This window comes from Schistocerca americana, chromosome 1 (assembly GCF_021461395.2).
Source record: "Schistocerca americana isolate TAMUIC-IGC-003095 chromosome 1, iqSchAmer2.1, whole genome shotgun sequence".
Taxonomy (NCBI): Eukaryota; Metazoa; Arthropoda; class Insecta; order Orthoptera; family Acrididae; genus Schistocerca; species Schistocerca americana.
In genome coordinates, this window is record NC_060119.1 from 360894050 (window position 1) to 360906638 (window position 12589).

The 12589-nt window shown below is 40.2% G+C and overlaps 1 protein-coding gene across 3 annotated transcripts in view; it reads right to left on the reverse strand.

The window, feature by feature from the left end:
- The window catches only part of LOC124599998 (ATP-dependent 6-phosphofructokinase), a 78506-nt gene that overhangs the window by 49299 nt on the left and 16618 nt on the right, over nt 1–12589 (reverse strand). For all 3 annotated transcript variants that reach the window (XR_006978572.1, XR_006978571.1, XM_047136125.1), the window contains exons 5-6: nt 10246–10456; nt 5825–5933 (exon numbers count right to left, since the gene is read on the reverse strand). Coding sequence is in view for 1 of the 3 variants with exons in the window: in XM_047136125.1 (XP_046992081.1) it covers nt 5825–5933; nt 10246–10456 (320 nt within the window). In the remaining 2 variants the exon portion in view is untranslated. The remainder of the gene's footprint in view (nt 1–5824; nt 5934–10245; nt 10457–12589) is intronic.

Consider the following 12589-nt stretch of genomic DNA (forward strand, 5'->3'; position numbering starts at 1 on the left):
TTATTGTCTTCACATTTGACCTCATTGGCCTTGCTTTTTTTGGTCTGGGAGAGTTGGGAGTCCTCCACTGGCTTGACGCTTGCTTGGTTTCTGGGTCATACCCGTAACACCAACTCTCATCCCCTGTAATGACATTGTTCAAGAAGTTTGGATCACGTGCAATCTCTGTTTTCAAGTACTGACACACAATCATGCGGATGGTTTTTTGCTCCTGTGTGAGAAGGCGCAGAACAAATTTAGCAGCAACACGTCTCATGTGCAAAGCCTCACCCAAAATCCGCTGGCACGAGCTCCAACTGATTCCTGTCTCTGCTGAAATTTGGTCGATCGTTTGGCGGACCTTCCTGTGTGAGAAGGCGCAGAACAAATTTAGCAGCAACACGTCTCATGTGCAAATCCTCACTCAAAATCGGCTGGCACGAGCTCCAACTGATTCCAGTCTCTGCTGAAATTTGGTCGATCGTTTGGCGGACCTTTTCAATGTTCTCCTCATTTCACAATGTTGAAGGGCATCCAGAACGAGCTTGGTCTTCAACACACATCTCACTACATTTAAAGCACCCAAACCACTCGAAAACCTGTGTGCGGCTCATAGCGTCCTCCTGGAAAGCTTCCTGAAGCATTTGGTGTGTCTCCATTGCAGTTTTTTAAAGCAGGAAACAAAATTTCACACACACTCTTTGTTCTTTTAAAGTCTTCGCAGAGGTAACCTGCCAACAGTCAGAGAAACACAATACCACACTTGCTGTGTTCAGCTCTACACTGATGCCGTCTCAACTAACACCATCTTGCGTGAGAACCCGGCACTACGTGTACGAGTGGCAGCGCCCTCGGAGTCCGGTTCCTTTTGGGTCCCCCCTCGTATGCGTACTAAACTTGTTCTTTTTTGGAGCTGTCTGTGGAGACCTGGTTGAATGATATGCATTCCTGAAGGACTGAATAGAAATGACAGTGGTAAATACATGGGGTCATGTCAGCTTTAACGCCTTGCTTACACCATGGTGATTTGTGACATTGGGATTCAGAGAGTGGTTGCCCAGTGTGTATTATATCTTTTGCCAAACACTGACACAAGTACTGTAGTGTGCCCCAAGTTTTTAAATGATCATCAGACTTTGTTCATTATTAAGTTCAACCATAACACAAGCAAACACTCACTTGGCACATTCAGCAATTAGTCATCAGCTGCAATGCACCTACACCAGATACTGCCATGTCACTGATAATAGGTGCTGTACACGTATCGGTTATTTCGTTATTATTGTAGCGCGAACAACACTATGAGGCAAATTAAAACAATGAAAGTCTTCCCTGCTTTTGCCAATCACTGTGTTTAACACATGTAGTTCTTGTTTCAATTTTTATTGGCTGGTTGCTTTATTTGTCCCGCCAGTAATGCTCATATTGTCTTTTCATTGGTACGCATTGTAAAAATGTATTAAGTTGCTTTGTGTTCTCTAATGAAACTTAGTCACAGGAAATCAATTCTGCTTAAATGATTCGGAGAGTTTTAGAAAGCATGTCACTACTGACACAGCAGACTTCCAAAATAAACTCTGAGATTACTGGACTTTCTTTGTCAAGTGTTTTAGGTTTCCGGTGAAAAGGAGACTGCAGTGAGAAAACAACACACATAGGAATATATAGTGCAATCTTTACTTCCACATTAAACTTACAATGACTGGAGTAAGTCAGCGGATGTTGGGATAACGGAAGAAGACTGAATAACAAGGATGTTGTGTAATTCTACTTATTTTAATCCCATAATTGATTAGAAGTAGTAGCTGGTGTACGTCAAAGGGATGAATACATGTCTCCAGCAGCATGCTGTCTATTAGGCTCATATAGAAATCTTCCATTATGAGGAGGACTCTGCTACGATGTACAAGATCTAATAAACCCAGGGCAGATGGTATGGGTGAATCATGCATAATCTACTTGGATTAAGATGAGTGATTAATGGAATTTCATGAGGATGGTTACATCTGCTTCCCAGGATCTATTCCCACAGAAATTTCAGCGAGCAAGTTGCTTTATGTGTGGCAAACAGCCTAATTTATTGAACACTAGGACCAAAAATGAAAACGGCCTGCTACTTCTCGCAGGTGTTAACCTAAGTGTAATGATCATGTGGCTGAGTAAATCTCATTTTACAGAGGTACGTGACTCTGAATTTTGCAGGTGATACACAATATTCCTGATTTTGGATCCATGTCTGCACTTTCCATAGCTCAGTCTGAAACTGACATTCTGTTACTCATAGTGATGTGAACCTACTGTAGAGACAAAGTAATTTGTAGAATATAGAACAGCCTTTGATTAAAACTTTTTTGTTTATTTTATGACCAATAATTGACAATGCAGATCATAAAATGGGTCCTGCAACAATTGGACCATTTATTGTGTTTGGAAGCAGGATGGTGATCAAGACTCTGAACTCTGTGGGACCCCATTTTCCTGTGTGTTGGTTAGTAAGCAACAAATGTTCTCTGACGTGGAATAGTTAATGGGATAAAAAATACTTAATCAAAATGGAGCTTGAAGCCCCACTTTAGCAAAGCCAGGAAGTGGTGTCTAAATGTTATGCCACATGCTTCTTGCAAATCAATGAAGATCATAGATGCCACTGATGTACAAAGGCATCTTTGATGGCAGACTCAAACTGTAAAAAGTGATTTCTTGTTTGCAGACACCAACAGTGTCTTATTTGCCGTATATTTGAGCAGTTTGACACTGGTTGGTGTTAAACTGATTGGTCTGTATCTACCTTTGCTAGGGTTTTTATCTGCTTTTAATGTCATTATGATTATGCTTTCATTCCATGATTAGGGGAACCCCTTTCTGTCTTATCTTGTTGAATGCCGTTATATTTATTTTGCCACAGTTACACACGTGATGGACCAGTGGTTATATATTGTATCTGGTCTTGAGGATGTCTCTTAACTTTGTGCTTCTGTAAATTGGGCATTACATATCTAAAGCATCGGTACTGGTGGAACTTCTATTGACGTTCAGTATTATGAAAAAACACATTGATAGCCCCTATATCAAACAATGTAAAGTCCAGGATTGAATAACAATATCATGAACAGGACATACTGCTACTCGGCATTAAGACGAGGCACTGAGTAACAGACAGGCACAACGAAAAGACTACCACACATTCAAGTTTTAGGCTGTAAAGCTGTCTTCCTTCTTCTACTTCGAAAGGAGGTCTTTCGGCTGAAAATATATATTTAACAATCTTTTTGTTGTGCATGTCTGTGACTCAATGTGTCCTCTATATGGTGACTAGCAATCTCTCCTTTTTCATAATAATGTTAACACCTTTATCAAAAATTCCAGCTGGAAAGGAGTGTCATTAATATGACAGTTTGACCCACCCTTGAGATGCTGGCTTACGTGCATTCATTGTGGTAACACGTTTTCCCAACATTCTTTCTCTCTTTTTCTTTTGACTGTTTAAAAAAACAGTGCCTTCTTTCTTAGACATTTGAATAATATTTGGTTGTCAGAGGAAGCATTGCTACATAGATTTTCACCTTTCTTCAATGGTGTCAGCCAATTCTTTTTACTGCTATGGGACTGGCTTGCATCTAGGAGGTCCTGTAGAGAAGGATATTGTGATGTTTGCTGCTTGGATATTATGCTCACTGTGTCTCTCATCAATGTTCTTCTCTTAGTTTGATATAATTTGAGCTAAAGAGGAGTATGCATACTGTTTGGCAGTTCAGAACAACTGACATGATATGCCTTCAGTGGGCCACAAAAGTGGTATGGATGAGATAACTCGATAATGGTCACTGTCGCACAGATTTCTGTGTGCACTTCACTGTTTGTTACCGCTGCAAGGCTCGGACTACAGTTAGGTAAACAGCAGTAAATGTACTACAGCAACACTAAAACGTATTGGGGTGTCTCTATTAATTAGACTGCAGTCTTTATTCATTAGACTGCAGTCCAGTTTTCTTCTACTATTCATGTATGGGTACTGAAGTTACCCCAGAGGATAAGGGGAGGAGGTTACTATTGCATTAGATCTATTTCTCAGCACAGAATTTCAGTATTAAGATGAAGATGTACACACAACAAATTGTTATTAAGGCAGGCAGGTGAACCCAAATGGCTACTGCTAGGAGTGTAGAGCTTAATGATGCCTGACTGCTATAGATGGAAGATTGTATTAACACATATTTCTGTATTAATCTGATTTTTGCAAAAGCTTGATTTATATTTAGTGGTGACAGTAATCTTTATGGTTCCACTGAATAACTGCTAGATATTGGAGGAGGGGTTGGGGGTGGGAGGGTAGAGCCAATTAAGGTGATCATGGTTTATGCTGGTCATCACTTGTTCTCAAGCGTCCCAAAGGATAGGTGTAACATCCATGTGTACTGGTAATGGGAAACCCTAGAGGAAATGCGGCTTTCTTTTCAGGAAACACTATGAGAAAATTTAGAGAACCGACATTTGAAGCTGACTGCCAAACGATTCTGCTGCCACCAATAAACATCACACCTAAGGACCAGGAAGATAAGATATGAGAAATTAGGGCTCATACGGAGGTGTGCAGACAGTCTTTTTCCCTCGCTCTATTTGCAAGTGGAACAGGAGGGGAAATGAAAAATAGTGGTACAGGGTACCCTCCGCCATGCAATTTGCGGAATATCTATGTAGATATGTAAATTTCTCTCTCTCTGTCTCTCTCTCTCTCTCTCTCTCTCTCTCTCTCTCTCTCTCTCTCTCTCTGTGTGTGTGTGTGTGTGTGTGTGTGTGTGTGTGTGTGTGTGTGTGTGGTAAGATTTCCAGAAGGGGGTACTTTTTCCTCCATCAGTGCCGCCACAGTAGGATAGAGGTCTGCAGCTGTACTAGCATGTCGTCTCCCCCCCCCCCCCCCCCCTCTTCTGGTGCCGTAAGGTTGGAGATCAAGGGAGGTAAATGGTTCACGATTTGAAAAGAGGAAGTACTAACTGCAACATTAGCAAAGCATGTACAAAACACACGCACACACATTTTTTTTTCTCATGTAGGAACAACAAGCAGTCAAGTGTTTTGCACCATTATATCGTGCCTTTTTGGCTCATAAGTTCATTCACATAGAAAGTGTAAAAGATAACCTTACACCACAGAAAAGTGCTACCTAAGGTATCTTTCCCCAAAAGGTTTACACTTTATTGTACGAATTTGGGAAAACGGGGGTTAATACAGGTGGTTGAAGAAAAGCGAATTGTAGAATGTGAAGAGAGAGGAGAGGAGAGTGGTGGGATGGGGGAGGGGGGGGGGAGGGAAGGGGGAGAGGGCAGTACTGCAATATCTCAGGGCCTCTTGCTTGTACCCATGAAAGATATGTGAGGCCCATGGGTGGTGGTTGTGCTGGTGACTGAACTGTATAAGACTCCTATTTCAAATAAAATATTTTACTTCCTGAAGCAGTGCAGAATATGGTGCTAGAAAGTGTGCTCACCCACGCCAATCACTTTAGGAGTCAATGACAGACTCATTCTCTGAGCATGATTAGGGTTACACAGATAAGCCAAGTTAGTTTAAAATGTTAATAAGCTAAACATAAAGCAAAAGTCAAGGTTCCAAGCTACATTCAGACACACACATTTGCTTAGGTGCCACCCATCCCAAGCTGATATAATGTATTCAGTTACTAAGTATTAGCCCTACCAATAGTTTGTAAAAAGGGGTTTTCACATTTTCTTTTTTTTTTCTGCCTGAGTCTGATTCAACAGTATGATTTAAGTAGGAAAGTAATGTAGCTGATGGAAAGCAAGAATGTGGTGAAGACAAGATGCAGAAATGAGAAGTCTCCTCTTGCCTGTGCTAACTTCTTGCAGAGTTTAGTTGGCCAATCATGCTCTGGTGGCCATTCAGGAATAAACACAAAATCAGCTTCACTTGTCAGGGCAGTCACCAGCGCTAAATATCTGAAAATTGACAAAACTGATTTTAAATACTATAGTATATCATGATGATAAATAAGATTAAACTGCAAGGTAAATGATGAAGGGCAGTGGTAATTAGCAAATTTCTCAAAATATTAAGTATACAACAAAGACAGAATTTAAAAATGAGTGCAGTAAATCGAATTCTGCCTCTTGTCACAATGGCCTTTATTAATAACACTGTCATTTTACAAGGAATTGAAATGTGGACAATTAGAGTGTTATATTCCTGAGCATGGGGAATTTATTCTCTTGTTTTTGTAACATTTTTAATAAACGACAACACAGAGATGGTGGAATTTTATTTACTACATGTAACAATGGCCAGGAACATGTCAGAACAGGGATGGTAAAAAAGCAATGTCTGGGAAGGTTACAGTGATAGTTTATGACATCTAAAATGTAGAATATGGAAAATAGCTTTTTAAGCTGTAAAGATTATGTTACCCCCTTGCATTTCCGTACTTTTATGTATGATATATGTACATGGCAGGCATTGAAAGACTTGTCAAGGACCTGTTTGTTATATAATAAATGTTTATTATCTAATAAAAACTGCTGATATAACTGGAACAGATAACCGTCTGGGAAGTAGGAACTTTCGACTCAACTTCATATGTAATAATCGACATTTTTGAAAGCCTGCAGCTGTAATTCATTATTCAAATAATGCAATACTGCACTAGTTACACATTTTTTCACGCTTAGCATGACATGTTTAGGAAATTTTTTCTTGTTGTCAAGTACAGATTTGTACATAATTAATTTGTGATGTTTGAATGTTTGTTATTCTGCATCTCTTACACTGTATTCATTTTTGCAGGTTATCAGGTACTGTGCCTCCTCAGTTACGCGCAAACCAGACACATGCAAACTATCATTCACATGGCTGGTTTGCATCAAATCACAAAAATACACTCCTGGAAATGGAAAAAAGAACACATTGACACCGGTGTGTCAGACCCACCATACTTGCTCCGGACACTGTGAGAGGGCTGTACAAGCAATGATCACACGCACGGCACAGCGGACACACCAGGAATCGCGGTGTTGGCCGTCGAATGGCGCTAGCTGCGCAGCATTTGTGCACCGCTGCCGTCAGTGTCAGCCAGTTTGCCGTGGCATACGGAGCTCCATCGCAGTCTTTAACACTGGTAGCATGCCGCGACAGCGTGGACGTGAACCGTATGTGCAGTTGACGGACTTTGAGCTAGGGCGTATAGTGGGCATGCAGGAGGCCGGGTGGACGTACCGCCGAATTGCTCAACACGTGGGGCGTGAGGTCTCCACAGTACATCGATGTTGTCGCCAGTGGTCGGCGGAAGGTGCACGTGCCCGTCGACCTGGGACCGGACCGCAGCGACGCACTACACTGGCCGTACACCACTGGTGATCGTCGAGGGGACACTGAATAGTGCACGGTACATCCAAACCGTCATCGAACCCATCGTTCTACCATTCCTAGACCGGCAAGGGAACTTGCTGTTCCAACAGGACAATGGACGTCCGCATGTATCCCGTGCCACCCAACGTGCTCTAGAAGGTGTAAGTCAACTACCCTGGCCAGCAAGATCTCCGGATCTGTCCCCCATTGAGCATGTTTGGGACTGGATGAAGCGTCGTCTCACGCGGTCTGCACGTCCAGCACGAACGCTGGTCCAACTGAGGTGCCAGGTGGAAATGGCATGGCAAGCCGTTCCACAGGACTACATCCAGCATCTCTACGATCGTCTCCATGGGAGAATAGCAGCCTGCATTGCTGCGAAAGGTGGATATACACTGTACTAGTGCCGACATTGTGCATGCTCTGTTGCCTGTATCTATGTGCCTGTGGTTCTGTCAGTGTGATCATGTGATGTATCTGACCCCGGGAATGTGTCAATAAAGTTTCCCCTTCCTGGGACAATGAATTCACGGTGTTCTTATTTCAATTTCCAGGACTGTACATACGTAAGTTCTGCACTTGACAACAAGAATAAACTCTCGAAACACATTTTTCTCAGCATGAAAAAATAAAAAAAACCACATTACCAGTGTTGTGTTTAAACTAAAAACATCTGAGCAACACAAAGTACATGACTGTGCCAACTAGTGCTACATGGCCAAATGCTAAAACATGCTAAATATGGTTCAACAAAGGTGTCATGATGATCACAACTATGAAACTGCATTTGTGCAGCACAGACAGTTTGGAAATTGTTCTGGTTGGTCATGAAATCTTAGCTTGAGTGAACCCAGTTATTCACAGCAGCCACCACACCAAGTAGAGCTTGGCAGCGGCGAGAGAAATGGCATGCATTGCTCCAGCTTTTATGGGTTCATTGGTTCAGATTGCTGAGTAGACTGTTCTGGTGTCAAGAAACTAACCACATAATATTTGTAAACACTACTGGACGGCCAACATCACGCCAGCGTCATTTTTTTTCTCCTATGAACATTTTTTCGTAATGCATAAATTGTGGGAAAATTATAAATATGTTGACACAAAATCAGGTGCAAATTAACATTGTTGACGTAGGAAATTTGATGGGGATGATAAAAAAATGTCATAAACGGTGGGAAAACATTAATTCTGTGAATGTAAAGGTGGAGTTATAGAATGTGTGTGTGTGTGTGTGTGTGTGTGTGTGTGTGTGTGTGTGTGTGTGAGAATCTCATTTGTGCATGATGATATATCAATTCAAAACCTAGTCTAGAGGAAAGTTTCACTGTATTGAAAACACTCAGCTTCATCTATTTTTCTACTAAATGACATGGGTTTAGCTGTCAATGAGAAAGTATGCTACAAAAATAATATTATGTCCATGAAAACTGTATGGGACTGGCAGCAAAAGTGAAGCAGAATAAACATTTCTGGCAGGGAGAATGCAGATAGATGACTTTATGCCACTTGTTAATTGGGGTGAATTTTCTGTACAAAGTAAGAAGGCTACTGACAGACAGCAGACACAATTTCTGCAAAATTAAGAGGTTTCATACAGAATGTACCATCTAATTGACAATCAAATAATGCACAGAGTGACAGTGAATACTGGAAGTCTGTGTGTTACATTAGATGGAAAGTGGACTTTCCTTTGCTCACATTGGTAGCAGAGCATGTGGTGTTTACCATGAAGGAAAGACAACAGACGTAAAACTAAAGAATCATAAGAAGTTTCTTCCTTACATGCTCCATTTCTAACATGTCTTCAACCTGACTCTAACTTCAGAGAATGGAGTTAGTGAGAAAGATGAAAGATACATCGCTAATGATACTGGACAGTAAATCAGCAGCTCTAGTACTGGTAACAAACAAATGAAATGCAATGGTTTCAAAAAAGTTTGAGTATGTTGTCAATTTAAGTATCTGCTTCAAAAATTCTTGCAATGAAAATGTGTAGTGTAGAAATGGTCCCGACAAAGTTCTTTGCTGGCTTCCAAAGTACAAGAAAATAGTCAGATGATGACTTACTGAAAGTTGTGTAGCCTCCTCAGTCCTTAGCTTTTATGGATGAAAAGTTTATACGGGTGGTCAGTGCATTGTTCTAGGACAAAGTAAGACCAAAACATTGAATTTTTTAAAAAAATTGGTGATTCACCAAAATTATTGGATACGTTGAAAGTGAATATATTTGCCTCAGGAAACAGTCAAAATATGTGCAACGTCAAATACCTAAAAGTTACAAAAACAATCTCACTGGAATGTGAAGGTACAGGTCATTGGCTCAATGTAGACCCATTGTAAATACCTAAAAGTTACAAAAACAATGTCACTGGAATGTGAAGGTACAGGTCATTGCTGAATGTAGATCCATTGTTATATTGTAAAAAATATACTGCTGTATTTATTCAGTAGACTAGGGTATATTAGCATATTAAAGCATATTCTAAACACATTCTAGTTCAAAATTAGTAAAAACAAAGAGAAATTAACTTTACTTCTTAAAGACAAGCAGACACTGTGATAAACAGCTTTCTTCTGACAGATGCTGTCACTTAATAGGACATGCTGAAATGCAAACAAGTAATGCACAGAAAGAAGAATATATGCTACAATCAGGCACAATGAGTTCAGTTTATTCTGTTAAAACAGAAAAAGAAACAGATAAAAATTGGTTATAGCATATATTCTACACAAGAGCTGGGAGTAGATGACATTAGAAAATTTGCAGGAGTAACACAGATAAATATTGCTGGAGGAGGAGTTTAGAGAAGGTCTTTATCCAGTAAACAAACACACAGGCAGAGACAGAGAGAGAGAGAGAGAGAGAGAGAGAGAGAGAGAGAGAGAGAGAGAGAGGACATGGTTACATACCCACAATGTCGTCCCATGACCTCCATAATAAATGTGCGCTGATGTGAGAAAGCTGTTGAGACTATGGCATCAACAGCCTCAATAATTCGATGAAGGGCAGAATCCGTACCAATGGTCATGTCAGTACCACAGAAATCATTGTCTATGGAACCCACCAAACCAGCAATATGAAGATATGTGTACTTTTCTCTGCTTTCTTTTGTGATTTCGCCTAAAAAAAGCAAAACATGTGAACCATAATCATTAAAAAAGTGTATCATGTAAAATTAATAGAATTTTCACAATGTATTGTTTATTAATAACTTTACTAAAGGTCCTGTCAATTGGTAACTGTAATTTTTATGCTAGATTTAATTCTGTTGAGAATTAGAAACCCAACATGCAATCTTACATACTGGTATGCAATATTTATTACTCAACACTAAACATCTGGGTCTTAGACCTGCTTTAGGACAATGTTCCTACCCGCTGACACAAAAAAATGTTACAGCCTCTAAAAAAATACAATTTACTTTGACATCTGTTTCTTTAAAAATTTAAATATTATTTTGCTTCTGTTGGGAGTGATGCTGAGACAGAAAATGATTTCACCAAACAAGTAATTTTTCACTGAATTACATGCACAAAAGATACACTGTACGTACACACACACACACACACACACACACACACACACACACACACACACACACACACACTCTACACAACAACCATAGAGTAGAAAGAATATATCCACACGCAATTATCTCAGGACTGTTTTGAAATGTGAATGTGTATCCTGAGACAACAAGTTTCATAATGCCAGCATATTAAACTTACTGTGCATAAATCACCATTCAGGAATAATCAATTTTTTTTAGTCTGCCATGTCTGAAATTTATGTATTATATTAAACCCATCTCCCAGAAAAAAAAAACCTTCAATCATCAGCATTTCACCAAGTTTAACATTCTATTCATAACATCCACACCAAAACAAATTTATGTCATCCTTTCCAATTGCAATATAATTAATTAATCTTGGATACTGTATGTATTAACTCAGGTCCAACCAATGTTTATTTTGTCAACGTGCATTCACACTCCACAGGGGAAGCCACATTTCATCAGCACATTAGGTTTCCCCACCACTTGGCAGCGCTAATTCATTTGCACCGGAGCAAAGTACAGGACCTTAAAGCTTATTTTAAATGGCTTTTATGACTTGTGGGCCACTGCCTATTTGCTAAGAACAGTTTCAAAATTATCTCTCTCTGTCTTCCTTCTTCATTTTAAATTCTAAGATCTTAAGGCCTGTTCAACCAATAACACAGCTCCCTCAAAATTAAAAAAACGAAAAGAAAAGAACTGCAATATTTGCACTGATACAGCATTTAAACCAGGTACAAAACTCTCTCATTCATATTATTTACACTTCTTTCATTAGTTAGTTTCATGTTCCACAGAGCCTTTTCATATTACATCCAGTCTGATCCCTCCAAAAACCACCTTCGGAGCACATCTCTTGTCACTCAGTATTAGCCTGATCTCGAACGTATTAATCGGCTACTTCGAGAAGGCCATGACTTCCTAAAATCATGCCCTGAAGTGAGACCCATTCTGTGTAAGATTTTGTCCACCACACCTAAAATAGCTTTTCATCACCCTCCCAATCTCTGCAATATCCTTTTCTGAGCCTGTGCTCCTTCTGCACCCATCTCCCTACCCTACGGCTCCTACCCCTGCAAGATTTGCCCTATGTACCCTCGTACCACCACTGATGCCAGCATTGTAACTGGCAAAACATATACTATCAAAGGGATAGCCACCTGTAAAATGACATATGTCACATACCATCTATTACATAAACACTGTTTGGCCTCTTAAACTGGCATGACTACCACCAACTTATCAGTTAGGATGAATGGGGATAAGCAGAAGGTTTATACTGGCAACATCGAATAACCAGTTGCTATAACATGACACTCGTGACCTCAGTGCCTCTTTCACCATACGTGCCATCTGTATTCTTCTCCCGGTTTCTCAGAATTCCGCAGGTGGGAACAAGCGCTACAGTACGTCCTTAGTCTTGCCACCCACCTGGACTTAATTTATGTTAATTTCTTCAATCTCAGTATTTCTTCACAGTAACTACTCCTTTCTTCACTCCATTTTAGCTTTCTACATCTTTCATTTTCTGACCTGTCTATTTTTTGTTGTCCCCTCCTCCCATCTCTGTTACATACAATGTATTTAGCTTATCACTCTTATTAACTCACGCATAATGTCTTAGCAGTAATCTCTGTCTTGCATATTACCCTGTTTTCCACCTTGCTCTCAGGTTTTCAAATCTCGCCCAGGCAGTC